The 18217-nt window shown below is 40.1% G+C and overlaps 1 protein-coding gene across 1 annotated transcript in view; it reads right to left on the bottom strand.

Annotated features, from left to right (window-relative positions):
* syngap1b (synaptic Ras GTPase activating protein 1b) overlaps positions 1-18217 on the bottom strand; it is a 122206-nt gene that overhangs the window by 13479 nt on the left and 90510 nt on the right. Inside the window, exons 14-20 of the mRNA XM_061253979.1 lie at positions 17699-17904; positions 17400-17610; positions 16102-16662; positions 14704-15111; positions 13069-13239; positions 11105-11316; positions 3959-4031 (exon numbers count right to left, since the gene is read on the bottom strand). Coding sequence (XP_061109963.1) covers positions 3959-4031; positions 11105-11316; positions 13069-13239; positions 14704-15111; positions 16102-16662; positions 17400-17610; positions 17699-17904 — 1842 coding nt within the window. The remainder of the gene's footprint in view (positions 1-3958; positions 4032-11104; positions 11317-13068; positions 13240-14703; positions 15112-16101; positions 16663-17399; positions 17611-17698; positions 17905-18217) is intronic.

Below are 18217 nucleotides of genomic sequence, written 5' to 3'. Positions count from 1 at the left end.
CCTCATCTATAAATGCTTCCAGGAAGCACCTGCAATATCATATTCATGCTGTTTAGCACAAAATAACCAATCACAAAGTTGCCATGCTTGAAGACGACCAATTGAAATAAAAGGTAATGTGATGCATAGTGGTGAGTTTGTGTCCATTTACATGCTGGTGATTCACATTTGCACACACACTGGCTCGATAAATCCACGCCCACAATCACTCTGAGTTACTATGAATTGGGGTTATGACAGAGGCTATGACAGAGGACATGCCACTTCATGTGCCATGTGGGTATTCATGGTTTTAAAAAAACACACATACTGTCTGAAAAAGAGATTTACAGATTGAGAACGGTTGCAGAGAACATGCACTAAGACATAGAAACAGAACAAAACTTCAGCTATAACATTGAAAGTTTCACTAGCACAGGATTACAAAATGAATCGAATTATACAAAAAGACAGATGCCAAACCAACATTTAATGAGGTGAGGATACACACACAGACACACAGGCATGCACGGACACACACACAGACAAATACGCACACACACATACACGCAGACACACACACAGAAGACCACACGAGACAATAAGAAGCAGAGGAGAAAGAAGCACATGAATATGTAGGCACAGCACAATGTAGTACACACAACACAATAAGAAACTCCGGAAATATGATCATCAGACAACATAACCCACATGGAGGAAACAGAACTTATAGAACAAATATAAACATGAAATACATGCAAGGGGTACTTTTTATGTTTTTGAGAGATGAGGACTGACTTATTTAAAATGTGATCCTACTACTGGAATTAATTCATTAAACCATTTAGTGGGTTAGTCTGCATTGTATCTTCATTACTAATAATGTGCAACAAGCATGCACAGCATCTGCCCAGTTGTATTGTACTGCATGTATTACAGTTTTTTTATAATCACTCTTTCTTACAAACTGGTTCAAATAACTAATTCATCATGAAACACGGTGTTGGAACATTAGTTTAGATCACCTGTACACAAGATAACTATAGATTGATTGTTCAGTTGTTTTTGCAATCCTTTAATTTTGCAGTTGAAAATTCTGATATATATTTCAAGATGGTTATTTTTGTGAGAGTGGAATCATAATAATGTCTTGTCTATGTACATGCCTACTGTCTACTGTAAACAGTATGATGTTCTCAAATGAAGCATGTACCATTATCTTTGGCTATATTTAGTTTACTCTTCAGTGCACATCAATTCTCAAGGTGGGGATTATACATAAAAAAACCTCTTTGTAACCTGATTTTAAACATTTCATGGTGGTGAGTTGATGCTCTAGTACCTTGTTTAGATGCATGACACGAATGGCTTCACTAATCTTCATTAAACAGCTTTAACAACAACTGTAGAGATTAATAACTTGTTGTAAATGAAGGAAGGGTTCATTGCCATGAGGGCAAGATTTAAATGAAGGAAAAATATAATGTAATATAACAGTGAAATAAAGTTTAATATGGATCTGTTCATTCATTCTAATCAAAATGTGATCAATACTGCAATAAACCTAAATTTTAAAACATACTGTGTGTACATTCACTGAGGTAAATATTTACAGGACCTTGCTGAAAAAAATAGCTGAAGCTAGGTTTTGAAACAGCTGGTAGCTAGTATTGCAAGCTAGTCATAGCTGGATTTTACGCCAGGGTAGTCTGTACACTGACACAATACGCTATATGAAAAGTTAAAGAAATGTGTTTTATGTGAGAAATGTATTGGATTAAATTATAATTCATTACCACCAATGTACAAATGGGCTCCTTTTATCACACCAGTAAATTATAACAGCTTGGCTTAATCAGGTTTGATTTCACCCAGCAACCATTTTTTTGTGATTTATGAATATGGTAATATCATATCTTGCTGTAGGAAATTAATGAAGTCTCACACAGCTCCTAGGTATTACTCATTCTGGTGTGAGTGTTATGATTAATCCAATCACAAGTAAAACACCATAAAATAGAGGTATTGACTAAAATCAGCTTTTCCAACCAACCAGAGACAGTGAAAAAATTTCACCAGAAACTCAGCCACCATTAAGGCACCACAGAAAGTTTAAAAACATAACAAATGAAATGCATTGCCACAAAAAAAGCCAATCTATAAAAGGCTGGCATGTGGTATTGCAAATATCGTTGATAAACAGCTGTTGACGCAAAAAGGCTGTTCTGTGCTCAACCTCAAAAATGCAAAAGGATGTGTCTTCACCCTGTTTACTCTCTCAGGGTTCCGCATTCTCTAATACATACAGACAGGTCCTGGGAAAGACATCATGGTATCCATATGCACACACAGAGCACATTACACATAATGCAATTCATACACAAATACTAGGTCCCCACACCTAGTCACAGTGCAACTGAAAAAAGAGCAGGCAGAGGGTAGGGAAACAGCCCTCTTATACATGCTACAGTACACCACAAAATGACACACAACAATGACCTCTATATACAAAGATGCTATAGCAACAGACTACATGGGTTGGTTATAAAATGAACATTGAAGCTATCTGTGGCATGTTAATCTATTGATTTCCTTCCCTTCTATGGTAGATCTTGTGGGTGTATAGTCCTTCACAAATGCATATTGAAATGACATGCCCACAAGCTGTGCTTTTTTTTTTTTTTTCGTTTCCAATTTCCAACAAAGGAGAGATGAAAACAGCTAAACACAACGCTGACACTGGGGGAACAGTTTGGTTCTTTGACCACGATCAAATCGCTTTCTTAAGGTCCCTCTGCTTTCACCTGCCAACAATATCTGGTATGGTGACTGTAAGATCTGCCATCTTTCAGGAACTCCAACCACTGAAGGACCTCTGTGCTCTTGGCGTCCTGACCTAACATTCCCCTCTGCTCCTCTGTGGAGCCTGCTTTCTGCTTTCCGCCTCGCTCTGGCTCCCTCTCCCCACTCTGCTTTACGAGGATAACAGCTCATTAAAGAAACAGTACCACCCAGAGGCTTTTCAACTCACACATAGTCCCAGAGACTTGCCCCATCCAGATCTGTGCCAGTCCAGCAGAATACACACTGATGCGTTATCTAATCTAATCTTATCTAATCAATTAAATTGCTTTTTACCTTTTTATACTATATGATTGGCAGACAATTGATTAATGTCTTTTTTAAAGTCAGTTTTGGCTGAGGTTTGGAAAAAGCCATTCCATTTGCACATAGTATCTGAGAGACAATTTCAGATTTCTCAATGTTGAAGGCACTGAAGTCATCTAAGCAGAGTGAGCACCCCAATTGCGTAAACTATGGAGTTACTTACATGGCCAGACATAGACAATAAGCCGGTGTTTCTGACAGGTGACTTATGATTGGACAAAAAGTTATCTGATTTGAGTGATGGTGGAAGAAGCGGGGGCACAGGGAAGAAAATGGAAAACATTAGGCTAATATATCCAACCATTAACTGGTCCGGTCTTTGCTTTCAATAATTCATTTAAGGAAGTGCTGCATTTTTCTTGTTCACAACCTTTCTGGATAATAATCTAATGCTGTGCAAACTTAGCAACACCACCTTAAATTACTGAAAGCTAATAGCACTTTGAGGTTGGATTGAAACGCCACTTACGGAGTACACACAAATACAGGAGTCATATTGACAACCAGATACAGAGATGAATAAATTGACAGACAGACAGCTCACATTACAACCATATCTACAGTGAAACAGTCAAATGAAATGACATACATTGAATGACAAAAAGGAAAACTCACTCAAACAGCGGGGTCATTTTGAAAGGATTTATACAGACAGATGGACACACACACACACACGCACACACACACATACACACGCACACGCACACATCACACTCACGCAGTAAGTGAATGAAGTGAATGAAGGCTCCAAACACATATGAGAAAAAACGATTCATGCAGACAGAGAGACATACGGACTCAGAAAACAGACCTGGTCTGCGAACATTCTGGGCTTGAGATCAGTAACAGCCCCACCCCTCAACTCATCTTCAACAGCCATAAGTCTAGGGGAGAGAGAGAGAGGGAGAGAGAGAGAGAGAGAGAGAGAGAGAGACCAATCAGACCAAACAGAGCACTGCACAAGGGAAAGCATGCGTCATTTTACAGGATGTTTTTTTCCATCTCCTGTGCATCATTATTCCATTGGAATTAAAAAATACTTTGAGCCGATGAAAATGGAAAAGGAGCTTTTCTTGATTTTGTCCATAAAAATGATTCAGAAAAGTTATTTTCTCATGTTGATGTCATTACAGGGTAATGTAAAATAGGTCTGTGATGCGGAAACAGAACAGAAGCCATTCCAGAGACAAATCACGTTTTCCCAACGGTGTTCATCTCCTTTCGTGATCAGATAAACTACTATCTTTACACCAGGTCATCCAGATCTACATGTGCCGGGTGAATAATGCACTGAACTGATATTCAATTGGCAAAACTTAAAAATAACTGCCCCAATGTTTATGTGGTACTGATACATGCATACCGACAAGCATGAACAGTGAAATCCCATTAGAGGGCTTCAAATGGTGGGATGCAAACTGGTAATTGTTGCAATATTCGTCCCTTAGTTTCTGCATTTCTGTATTTAATAAGTTACACTTACTTGGTTTACTAGTTTGGAACAAAAAGTGACAACAGATCATAATATTCCTGTACGGGACTAATACTTGAGTTTCTGTGCTGATGATTTCAGATTTTCAAAAATCAGTGTGATGATGAAATTGAATGATGGGTTAATTGAAGCAAGTGAAGTGAAAGCACCAATCGTATTCATGGAACATGGCAACAGTGCTTTAGTTGAACCTTTTGTTGTTTTCCAGGGCAACATGAAAATACTGTACATTAGTTAGGATAACCTAAGATCAAACTTCAAACATACCTGAATCTGTAAAACATATACAGCCTTCATACTTGAAGGACTTGATTTTCCTTAGATTGTAGTATTATTTTATCTTACATTCCTCTTTTTGCCTGGACAAACTGAATGTACTTTTAACAGGGTTTAATTACAATGTGTTCTAGTATAATTTGCATAGAATCATCCAGTGGTTGCCTGTCTTAAATGGTTTTAGTCTCTGTGGCACTGTGGTAATATCCTGACATTTTTTATCTCCCTAAAGAGAAAAAAAGCATCAAGTTTCTCATGCTACCATTAGACCCATTTGAATAAAGCAGTGGTGCTCAGTACTCCTCTTTGCCCTTAAGAAAGTGTGTTGTGTCAACAAAGGAAGAATATGTTTCCAATTCTCTTTTGGTTGGGGTAACAGTGCACACTTTCCGATCTCAGAATGATGTTGGTTAACAACTAAAGAAAAAAGAAAAGGTTGGCAGAAAACATTTCAATAAAAGTGTGATCTTTAAACCATGGAATATGAATAATGAAATCATATAAGCATGCACTAGTAAGGGCATCTTATGTATAAGGATGCCCTACACGATACAACCAGAGTTGGAATAAAATCCCTCTTTATCATGAATTGTGAACTGCGTGTGTGTGGTTTGTTCACCAAAAATATTTCCCCAGAACAAACCATATACAGTATAGCACATATAGATAGATATGTTAACTGTAACATTAATAAATAATGAATATAATGTGAATATTTCAAACACTGGTGTTTGGAAGCTTTATTCCATGAATACATTGCAGTGTTATTTTACAAAATAGGAAGGAAAGTTAAATTCAAACACAATTACAGACAGAGAAAATGATACAGTAATGAGGCAGTAACAATATGAACTACTGACAATTCAGTATTAGCTAATTATTTAAAGACTTCTATGGTAGACAAAGGGTTCACATGAGTGAAAGAGACAAATACAACAAAAAGACAACATATCAACTATTATAGCATTATGCTGAGTGGATGATGATTTTTGTGCGGTCACAACAGTGTGAGAATAATAATAAAATAAAAAAAACAGATACAAGAAAACAAACTGTTGGGAGTTTTATGCAATTCAGAAAGCAAGATTCCAAGGAATCATTAACTGAATGACGGAAACTCTCAGATTGAAGACGTCAAGCCCTTGCTACCACCTACTATATATTGCAGGGGCATGGCACTGTAAACATTATGAGTTTTGCTCATCAAATTTCCTTATCATAAACAGCTTTGGCAGTCCTCTTATTTTTCTATTTTCCAAAATTAAAGACTAAGATAAAAATGTCAATAAATTTCATAAAATTTGAATAAATTTGAACAATGCAATTCAACTTTCTAAAAGTATATGTCCAAGAACTGGGAATCACAGTCTATATGACACAAATAAAACAAAATTACAGCACTTTACTTACGGTAATATAAGCCTGGTTCAATCTCCACTGAAAAATCTTACCAGCATGGCCACATTTCTTTGGGCACATTCCCTTCTGGCACTGCCAAAAAGTATAAAATATAAACTAAAAACTATTAAATCAAATCAAAAAATGTACAATCTAACTGACCTTAGCAATACTACAAACCTCACCAATACTATTTGTATCATCTTTGTACATGATCTGATTTCTATTTGTTAATGACACCAAAGGTAAACAAAGCCTGAGAATGTAGAAGCCAACATATTCCACTACAATTAAGATATCAGCTAGGCCAAGACCCAATTGCTACTCATATATAGCTGCCTGACAGTTATCAGGCAGAGAACCATGCAATACTGTATGGCTGCTATGTCCATCTTTGTAACAGATGGGAATAGTTGCCTACTCAATTATAGATTGCTTACCTTTATATAAATTCCACACATATTATTGCATACCTTAAACAATATACATGTGCTATTACAATAGACTGAAATATTTTAGAAAATAGTTATCTTTCAACATTTTAATGATATATTATATCTATCGACACACCTGTATGATATATACAGCACTGAAGATTCCATTAGGCTACCAATAACAGACAACGTAACTTTTGTATCACTAATTTAGATAGTGCAATATAATCTGAATCAATTACTAGTGTCATAATTAAAACAATCTTCAAGAAAGATTATTCATGTCTATTAAACTTTTGATGTCATTCTGAGAAAAATGTATGCACTGGGTTTCTATACAAATCCCACCTGAGACAACATTACTGGTACTGTGCCCTGTTACTTTCCACAACGTGTCCCCTGGGATCATAGTCACTTTGGTTAAATGTTCAGCTGGAATAGCAGAACATGCTTGGTTCCCATTTTCATCATTCATTCCGGGCTCAACACTGACCGTTGTAATCCTTTAGGATGTCTGTAATTAGTAATGCCATTTATTGCTCACGAGTACCCTTCTGAAATGCTCTCTCACTCTGCTAGCTAGCTAGAGTACATTCTTTGCATTGTGCTTTTTCACCAAGCCCTAGAAAGAGTTTGTGAGGATGAATTTTGAAATGTAGGAGCCTTCCAAATTGGTCTTACAGTAACTTAACAGCCCATGAACTAGTTTCCAAAGAAATTTACCCTGATTTTAACACATTTAATCCAGCGATGCTCCTGGTTCAATACCCCCACATTGTAGTACAAAAACTCTTCCACATAAGCAAGACTCGGACAGTTTCGGAGAGGTGTAATGGACAGGTGGTACTAGTCCATAAGAAAAAGAGGAGTGAGCAGGTATTACTGCAGGTTGTTTTTCAGTTTTCTCCATTTTCCAGGTTAGGGGTCACATTGTCAACATCTTCAGAGGTTTTCCTGAATATGAATAAAGATATCAGTCTACAATAAGGTGTTTCCATGTGAATCACTATACTTCATGTAAATTATTTAAAGCCACAGAACAACAGAACTGGCCGAGGTCATGAACTTCACACCCCTATATGCTTCTCTGTCCTGTAACAACTTTGAATACTCAATTCATAGCAATTAAATCCTTTATTTTACTTTAATTTATTTTGCTGTGTTTGTCATTCCATTTTAACACCACTGGCTAAGTTGATTTAGCTGTAATGTCCACATTACAACGCAATATGGTGACACCGGCACATGCTACAGAACATTATTTAGCAACCAGTAAACAATTGAGGAGTATTCATTCGATAATTGTGTGGGGAGCTGTCCACTAGTAATATTAGACTTTATAACATTTTTGTAAAGTAAACACATTTTCTGTCATCAACTATAAAAGTGAATGAGGAATGTAGTATGAAATATACCTACACAGTATGAAATCAATTAAAAAGAGGAAGATTTTGACCAATCATCACAATTATTTCTACCGTACCTTAATGACACAGAAAGGTAATGTTGGTGTTGTTTTACAGGAAACACGTATGTCTCACTATGTACCGGAAAATACATTTTCCATTAAAAATTTTTAATAAATATTTATTTGTTTGCTGTTTTACATTGATCTTTAGAATCCATTAACCTTAGAACAAGTCGACATACACAAATTGGTCACTTCCAGACAAGTCACACTGGTAATGCTCAGAAACAATGGATAATGGATCATACAATGACCAATGACCAGTGTAGCACAGCAAGCCATACTTTTCTGTGGGTGGGGACAGAAAATAACTTAATAGTAGCAGTGTTTGGTATCAAAAGCACCCCTGCTTACAAAACACATGTAAAAGAAAAAGGCAAAGAGAACAACATAATGAAGGTTCATGAACAAGTCTATATTGGGACAGATGCCAACATTGTGTTATATTTATCCCATGACAAATTATGCTGTCAGTCCATGTACAGTCCCCACAAAAGTATTGGAGCAGCAAGGCCAATTCTTTTTGCAATACGCAGAATACATTTGGTGTTGAGATAAAAAGATGAACACGAGACAAGAAATCTGAATTTCAGCTTTTATTTCCTGGTATTTATGTGTTCAACTATTTATACACAGTACCTTTGGTATCAGATCACCCATTTTTTGATGAGCAAAAGCATTAGAACATTTAAGTATTTAAGTACATGAAAGTAAATGACACTTAATATTTGGCAGCATACCCCTTGATTGCAATATCTAGCTAGGGATAAAAGCATCAAGCCAGCGACCCACTGATATCACCAAACTGTTGCATTCTTCTTTGGTGGTGCTTTTAAAGGATTGCCATTTATACAGACGGTAAATGGTTGGAATTAAATAGTGCCTTTATCCAAATTGGGTTAAGGTCTGGTGATTGACTTGGCCAGTCCACAACATTCCCTTTTCCTTCCTAATCAAGTCCTTTGTTGTGTTGGCAGTGTATTCTGGGTCATTGTCGTGCAGCATGATTAAGTTCCTTCCAAGTTTTTTGATTGCATTTCTCCATAAGTTAGCAGACAGAATGTTTTTAGCCTTCTGAATTCATCCTGCTGCAACCATAATGACTTACATCATCAATAAAGATTAGTGAGCCCATTCCAGAAACCGCAATGCAAGCCCAAGCCATGACATGTCCTCCACCGTGCTTCACAGATGAGCTTGTATGTTTTGGATCATGATCAGATCCCTTCTTTCTCCACACTTTGGCCTTTCCATCACTTTGGTAGAGGTTAATCTTGGTCTCACCAGTCCATAAAACTTTGTTCATTAACTTTGTTGGCTCATCTCTGTACCTCTTTGCAAATTGTAATCTTGCCTTCTGATCCTTACTACTGATGAATGGTTTGTATATTGTGGTATAGTCTCTATATTGCTGCTCTCAAAGTCTTCTTTGAACTGCCGATTGAGATACCTTCACCCCTGCCATATGGAGATTGTTTGTGATGTCACTCACTGATATTTGGGGGTTTTCTTTACAGCTCTCACAATGTCTCGGTTAGCAACTGCTGTTGTTTTCCTTGGTCGACCTGTTCGATGTCTGTTGCTCAGTACTCCAGTGGTTTTTTTCTTTTTTGATTTCCCCTCTTTTCTTAGCTTCAAAATGGCTTGCTTTTCTCCCAAAGACAGCTCTCTGGTCTGCTGGTTTATCTTTTCTAAACCAAATGCAGTTATTTAACTATTTATTGTTTAACCAATCAATCAGGAAACATCAGGGCAACAAGATACACCTGTCAGTCACATGTCCCAATACTTTTGCTCACCTAACAATTGGGTCTGACACAAAAAGTGATATGTCCTAAGTTGTTTAACAAATCTTGATAATTCAATTATCTTCAGTGCATAGCAAAAGCAAAGGAATTGACCTTGCTGTTCCAATACTTTTAGGGGACTGTAGGTATATCTAACATACGTACTGTAGTTATTCATACTATGCCTGTGGGTATCCTATTGAATTGATCTTTTATCTTACCATCATAAACCATGCAACCAGCCTACATACACTGCAGAATGACTTTAAAATGAACTTCTCCGCTAATATAAAACCCGTACATGGAGTCCTACTGAATCACAAGCAGGATTCAGTTTGTTTCTAATGAGCCACTAGAAGCTATGGTATTAGCCTCAAAAACATAGTGGAATGCTTTTCATCCCCATCCAGACCACAGAGGCCTAAATAATAAGTAAATATGTATTATACAAGATTGCCTCAATGCAATATTAATAATGAATTTAAGTGATTGTCATTAAACAATCATTTTACATTTAATGCTATGAATGGCTGAGCTACTGTAATAAAGTTGCGCATAAACTGTTAAACTTTAGACAGCTAAAATCATAAATCGATTCAACTCAATGCTCATTTAGTTTATGATGACTGTGCTGCAAGACCAGGCATCGCCAAAATATCAACATTGTCAGACATGATTAGAGATCACACTTATTACAGATCAGACTGATCAACACAAGCAACTATTTCACTGCACTTGGTACAGTTGATAAAAACTATGCTGTGCCTTTGTTATTTTCTTTCATTACATCACATTACATTAATGGCATTTGGCAGACGCTCTTATCCAGAGCGACGATTGACCTATCATACCCATATCATATCAATTGATTGACCTCTCATTGACCTATCATACCCACCCAGAAAATCATAGTATTGCCCTGCAAATGAGCCTGAATGTGTCCGATAGTTAGATATGTGTACATGCCATCTTAAAGCTCCTGTATATTTAATTTCAGTCTTCAATGAATGTGTTAAGTATGCGGCTTCTGCCATCTCTCCACCCTTTTGAGACCTTCTCTCTCTGTCTCTTCCTGTCCTCCACCCTCTGCCCCTCTGTTTACCTGCTGATTATTCCTTTAATTTGGGAGTCTTTCTCGGCCTGCTGCTGTCTCAGGCGGCGCTCGCTGTCCTCCAGCCGGTTCTGGTACTGCAGGAGGATCTTGCTGGTCTGCTGCTCCTGGGAGAGGAGCCGCCTCTCATACTCCTCCAGCTTACGGTGGGACATCATGAGCCGCTCCTTCAGAGAATGGATCTCCTCCTCGTACTCCTTCACCTAAGAGGAAAGGGTATTATGTGTATCACTTATGTGTATTATGTGTATATTACCATGTGTCACAGCTCGTATGTTTTGTGTTTTGTTTTTTCCATTGCAATGCAATCCCAGCCTATACACGTCACACGGTTGGGTTGGAATTCTAGTGCCACCTAATGCCGTATGTGTGAATTACGGCAATTCGTAACTTCAGTGAATAGTCAGCTATTAATGCAAACAGATTTAAGGCTCTAAATCATATAAGCAGAAATAAGAACTGAATATGTTTTAAACAAACCTATTACTTTCATAATTCGTATATCTTATTAAGTTTAACAATTTCATTTCACCAGTTACATTACATTATGTTATTTGGCTGACGCTTTTATCCAGTTGATTAGACTGAGCAGGAGACAATCCTCCCCTGGAGCAATGCAGGGTTAAGGCCTTGCTCAAGGGCCCAACAGCTGCATGGATCTTATTGCGGCTACACTGGGGATCAAACCACTGACCATAACCACTACGCTACAAGAGTAGGGCTGCAAGGTAATTGCCCCAAGGCCACAGGGTTAATGCCCCTACTACTGTATATGGAGTCAGGGCTCTAGTTTAATGTCTTATCTGCAGGACAGCACTTTCCACAGCCCAGAGCTCCATCACTGCACAGGCACACTGGATTCCTGAGGGCTCCACAGTGCCCCCTACTGGCTCACCAGCAAGCAGCAACCTTGTTTTCATTAGAAATCTCCCATCAAGGTAATGCACCTGCTTAGCTCCACCAGATAGCCAGGAGAAGGGTCATATGACTCCATTCACTCTGTCTGGTTACTGAAGCAGATTCAGCAGTTTGTTCATGGGTGCAAAACAGTGCCCGACTAGATTCAGTCCTGCATCCACTATATCAAACAGCAGCCAAACAATGTATAACAAAGAAGCTACACATTGCAAAGGCATCATGTTTGCCTGTGCTTTGGATAAAACAAAAATAAAAAACAGCCGAAGAAGAGTGTAAGTCACTGAGTGCCCTTTCTCTGAGGGGCCTTTGAAGGGCAGAGCCGTTTTTACACCCATACTGCAAGTCTCTCAAGTCTGTTTACTTTCAATGACTCATTATTGTTCAAGATCACATTCAACAGCTCCAGTGTAAATTATTCATGAATGCATTCCTTAACACCATCTGTTCACCACTGATAGACATGACTTGCATTTTCTTGACATCTGCACTGTGCATTGAGAAGCCTAAGATGAAAAAAATATGACTCAGGCCATTGGAGATCTCTTAACTGTGACCCCACAGTATGCAATGTGGATCAGTATTGTGGAGCACTTTTTAAACAATTAAAGGCAAGCTTCTTAATGTGACATGGGTGGGAGGTGGGGGTGGTGTTAGTATATGTGGGGGGGGGGGCTGAATAAAAGTTTGATTCCGAAGAAGTCAAGCCACAAAGGTTAAAAGCAAATTTAAAAATTCACAACTGAGCTAGAGTTATTATAATAAATGAGACCCAACAATGCGATAAAGCAAGTAATTACACACTACATTTCCCAACCAATAACTGTAATTTAGTCATTTTTTAAATAAAATTGCATTTCACTTATTGTATTGGATTTACTGCTTACAAATAACCAGGTATTACTGTTTAGTATTTGTATTGTAAACAGGTAGTTAAAAGTGAACTGCACACTCTGACATAGAAATGATGACAGACAGACAGAAAGGAGGAAGCACAGCTCAGGAAGATCACACTGGTTAGAGGGGACACACAGACTGACCCTTTCTAGACGCGATTCGTCCATGCTCTTTGAGTACTCTTTGAGTTTGAATTCCTCCCGGTCGATGCGTGACCTCTCAATGTCAGCGGAGAGATGAGGCATGTTTGATACCCAAGCTACAGTTCGTTCTGAAGCAGGGGTGGGGGTTAGGGTTGAAGGCGACTGAGAACCCTGAGAAAATTAAATACAAATGAAAGTATAGAAACCATGCATCATAACCAATCCCCTTTTACACAGAAACAGAAAAATCCCTGCATTTTACAGTTGAAAAATGGTGTTTGGAAATGTTGGAAAGCTTGACGGTGTCAGAGATTAGTAAGGCAATTAGGCAGAGTGTTTTTTTGCAGAAAGGCAATAATTCCTACTATAATACTAAAACCGACATATTAATCTTGCTAATATTCTCTTCTACGTACTTCAGCCTCATCAATAACACATGCTCTATTTCTTTGCACCCAACCAAAAACACTTGCTGTAGCCATAATTTTCCAAATCACACAAAAGCCCACTTAACATTTTTTTGGACAGCCTACAGCAGCACATGGCTATTTCATAATGAAGAAATACCCATTAGAACTGTTCTTGTAGGTCCCGTATGCACAGTCTGTACTGCTATTTTTGGTCTGCTAAACCAAATTTTAATCTCACATACACTTGGCTTACAGTCCTTTGAGACAACAGTTGGATGCAGTTAGCCTTCTGCCTGAGAATCATCTGCATCAATGATTTAGACAAAGCTACCAGGGGAGATATGACACGTAAAATATATGCTCTTCTGTTTGAAGTATATGCACAGGAAAGTTGCAATGTTTATGCTCCATATTCTTTACTTACTGGATTTGACATTTTATTCATGCAAGTAGCAACATGAATTTGCATAAAGGGTGTCAAAATTGGTGACAGGCCAGATAACTGACCATAAAATAGATAAAATATTTTACCTCAAAGAAATGTAGTGTATCTCACTGTACATTCATGCACAATTACAATAAATTAATGACACAACATGTGTTCTATTTATGTGCATGATGTGTATTTCTCTTTTTCATAAAGCATCCAACAAACATGAGACATTTTATATTACAATATAGTGTGCATAGCAGCACCAGTTTCCATAGCTGGATTCTGAAGCAATCTGGATTAAGTACATCCTAAAGGTCGCAAGAGCAGTGTCCAAAGTGGGAATTCAATCTGCAACCTTCAGGTGATGATCTTAGGTCCTATCCCATTACCCTACACTGCTATCTACAACCAATTGTCTTTCATTTTACCTGGTAAATGATCCAATCTCTTCACAGCCGAACTCCCTCTTTACCGTGAATGCTCAGGGCAGAGCCCCCGTCACAAGTCACTCAATTTTAATCTATATGGCTATAATGACCGCAAGAAAGCCTATAGATAATCTCATGCTGAAGCAGGGGTCTTTAATTCTGCCATAACTGCTTGATCATGCAACTGCACAAAAAGCGGAATATGAAATATGAGGAAAATATCTGATCACTGATCACTCTGAGAGTAAAAATACATATTTTTTGAGGGGGGGGGGTTTACCTGAGGTAAGACTATAGATCAGACGGTTTAGCTGTTTAACAAAGCTCTGCAAAGTGTCGGTGAAGCTGGGTGCTCCTCATTCACCTGTTTGCTGATAGAGGGCTTCAGTAAGTGCTGCTGTTGAGGCTGTTGTTGCTGCGATTGCTGTGGGGTCTGTGGAGCTCCGCCCTGCGGTCCAGGGGGGGCCTGGCTCTCTCTGACTGAACTCTGCTGGTGCGGCAGACCAGGGGCGGGGCTGTCCTTGACTGACAGCTGTTGCCGTGGTGCCTGCCGGCCCCCAAAGCCAGACTCCGGGGATTGTAGGAGATTTCCACTGGGTGGGCGCACCTTAGCTGGGGGTGCTGGGGCGGCAGCTGAACTGACTGAAAGCTGGTGGGATGCCTGTGATTTGACACGCTGAGGGGGAGGAGCCACGGAGCTCTGCCGGACTGGCTGCACGGTGGAAGGAGGCGTGGCCAAGGAGGAATGGGAGGTGCCAAGATGCTGCTGCTGCTGGATATTATCCGGCTGGAGGAAAGAGGAAGGCGAACGGGAGGTAACCACATTAAACTAAATCCTCACTCGCATCTGGTACACAACACTGGAGTGTGCAGTTCACCATGTTAGAACTGATTTTGTTCTAAGACAGAGCTGCTCAACCCCGTTCCTAGAGATCTACCATCCTGTAGCTTTTCACTCCAACCCTAAAAAAGCACACTTCATTCAACAGCTAGAGATCGTGTTCAGCTGGTAATTAGTTGAATCAGGTGTGCCAAATTAGGTTAAAATGAAAACCTGCAGGACTGTACTTGAGAAGTTGCAAAAACATGCCTCTTTAAAATCATAGTAAAAACTATATTTGCAATAATAAGGAAAAACAATGAATATCCCCAAAGTAAAATCTTAATGGAAACCTGGATTAAACTGCTGGCAGTTTTGGTAGATAAGCAGACTGTTTACCATTGACTAACATATACAATCATCCAAGTAGCTAAATCACTCCAGTAAACAGTTTCAGTCTCAATCAAAAACAATATGAACAGAAGGACACCATTTTCATGATAAACAGTGAATAGCATTATTTGATAAGTTTAAACACTGAAATGCGGTGAAATCAATATAATAATATGGATGCGCTCAAATTGTGTTCTCAAAACACAATCTTGTTTTGGTTCCTATGTGAACCAATGAGTATTATCATCAAAATTATATTTTTTTACTTTAAAGGGTCCATTAAGCTATAAGAACATATATCCTCACCATTTCAAAATAAATTGGATCACTAAATTTCCCTCGTACGTTAAGTAAAGGATTTCTGAATAGGCAATCTGGAGTTGATTTTACTGTCAGTTGGGAGAATTAGAATGGTGACTAATTTTCTGTCTGTCTAGCTACCTGTGCTAGTAAGCTATGGATATGTAGCAACTTATTTTGTCCTCAAGACTTATACAAAATTCCCAGTGCCCAAAACCATGTTAGCCAGCTTGTAGCCTAGCAGGGTACCTGCATGTGGACGGACAGCTGCCGGCGGCCATAGTCGGCCTGGTTGTGCCGGGTGTAGTCGTCGCTGTAGCTGTGCGAGTGGATGATGCTGGGCTGGCCCAGGTTGGCCCCGGGCCTGAGCGTGGAGAGGTCCTCACTGCGGGAGAAGCCCCCGTGCCCGAAGGCGGGGATGTAGGAGGGGTGCATGCCCTCCGGCTCGGGGGCCAGGAGGAGGGGCGGGGGCGGCTGGGCGCGGCTGTGCTGATGGTGCAGCTGGGGACCGTCAGCGGCCATGTGGAAGAGGGGGTTTTGGAAGGACAGCGGGTAGCGGAGGGCAGCTGCCTGCTGCTGCTGGGAGAGGGAGTCCGTGGTGGTCCCCATCTGGCTCAGCCGCAGGCCGCCGGACATGCTGGACCCCCCCGAGCCGGCGGACAGGCGTCCCCCCGCGCGCAGCGGCCCCCCAAGGCCGCTCCCGAGGCCCCCCAGCCCCCCGTAGCTGCCCAGACCGGAGATGGAGGCTTGGGAGGAGTTGAGCATGTCGCCCACAGACTGTAGGTTAGAGATACTGTTCATTCTAGGGTCCTGGCGATCCGACATAGACACTCGCAGACACACGCTCTCAGAAATAAAGTGACAGTGGAGGTATACTTTTGTTCTTCAAGATCAATTTTCCCAAATGTACCCTGAAAGTACAGTAACGTTCTCTTTGGGTACAAATTGGTACATTTTCCAAGCAAAAAAGGTAGAAATGAGTTATATATAGCTGGGGGGTAGAAATGTATGAACCTGTAGTTTACCTGTACGTTTTTAGGCACTTCTCGTATCTTTATACCTGAGAGTGCAGAGAACCTGAGAGGGGAGCGAGGGTAAGGCTATAATGACTAAAACAGCCAGAAGGAACCTATTGCTTCAAGTGACCCATGGAGTAGCCCCAGGCCTAGTAAACAATAATTTTCTATATTATCATTCCTCTTTTCTACGTAATTATCTTTCATTTTGTGCACTTTCCAAGAAAAATATGATAAAGTATGAAAAGGACAGAACTGAATAACTCCAATACCAACTCACACCTTATTGTGGATAGCACAATAAGACATCAGTATTTCATATGATTATCTAATGAAAGTGAAAGTTACATCACATTAGAAAGTGAAGTTATACATACTGTATGCATAAGTTACGTTTGAAAATGGTAAGGCAAATATGAGGAAAGAAATCTGAAGGCTTTATAGTGTACAGCACAGCACATTACTGTGTTCAATCATACAGTACAGCTTGCCTGCAATGGACCCACCCAGGCGGGGCATCATGGTAGGTACCTTTGGGTCTGGCTCAGTGATGTCAGAGCTGCTCGTACAGTAGGCCGGGCTGGATCGGGCCAAGGGGGGGCGGGTCACGTAGAATACGTCTTTAGAGGCCCGATGCTGGTGATCCCGGTCCGCGAAGCCCCCCATACCCGCCCGCGATGGCATGACCCCCCCACTGGAGAGACCGGAGGTAGGTGAAGGCAGTCGAGTCATGTCTATCGAACTACAGAATTGTAGACAGAATTGCGTGACGGAATAAAAAGTAAGCGAAAGCAGATCTGTACGCCCTGCCGCTCACACACATCACTGACCTGTTGAGGTCCCTCATCATGAAGCTCTGGTAGTCCGAGGACAAGCCCCGGGTGAAGCTGGGACGGGAGAGCAGCCTTTCCGTGTGTCTGTCAGGGGGCGGCCTGTCCATCTGCTGGCTGGGCTGCCTCTGCAAATGAGGGTTCCGCAGGGCCATGCTGATGTCATTCAGAAGGCGCGGCAAAGGGCCCAGTTTGATTATAGCATCCTGGAAGTGAGAGAGAGATAAGGGAAAATTACAGCGTGTCAGAAAGGATAGGACTTTTTTTTGGTTCTCTAAAATTTAAAGTGCTAAAGAGGGAGAAATTCTTAGGCCTTCAATTTAAGACTAGAAGCATGTCCTGCACTAAATTCTTAGGCCTTCCATTAAGACTAGAAGCATGTATTGCCTCTTGCACCAAGTTCCCTCTTCGTGGATATGCCATGCCTGATTATAATAAGGGGAGAATTTTCACTGCCCAATACCTGCTTTGCACCTGCAACTGGCACAGCTTCCTGTCAGGTTCAGTTTGATGTGTGCC

Source organism: Conger conger, chromosome 1 (assembly GCF_963514075.1).
Source record: "Conger conger chromosome 1, fConCon1.1, whole genome shotgun sequence".
Classification (NCBI taxonomy): Eukaryota; Metazoa; Chordata; class Actinopteri; order Anguilliformes; family Congridae; genus Conger; species Conger conger.
Note: the sequence above shows the minus strand (reverse complement) of the source record. Positions and strands in the feature narration are given on the sequence as shown.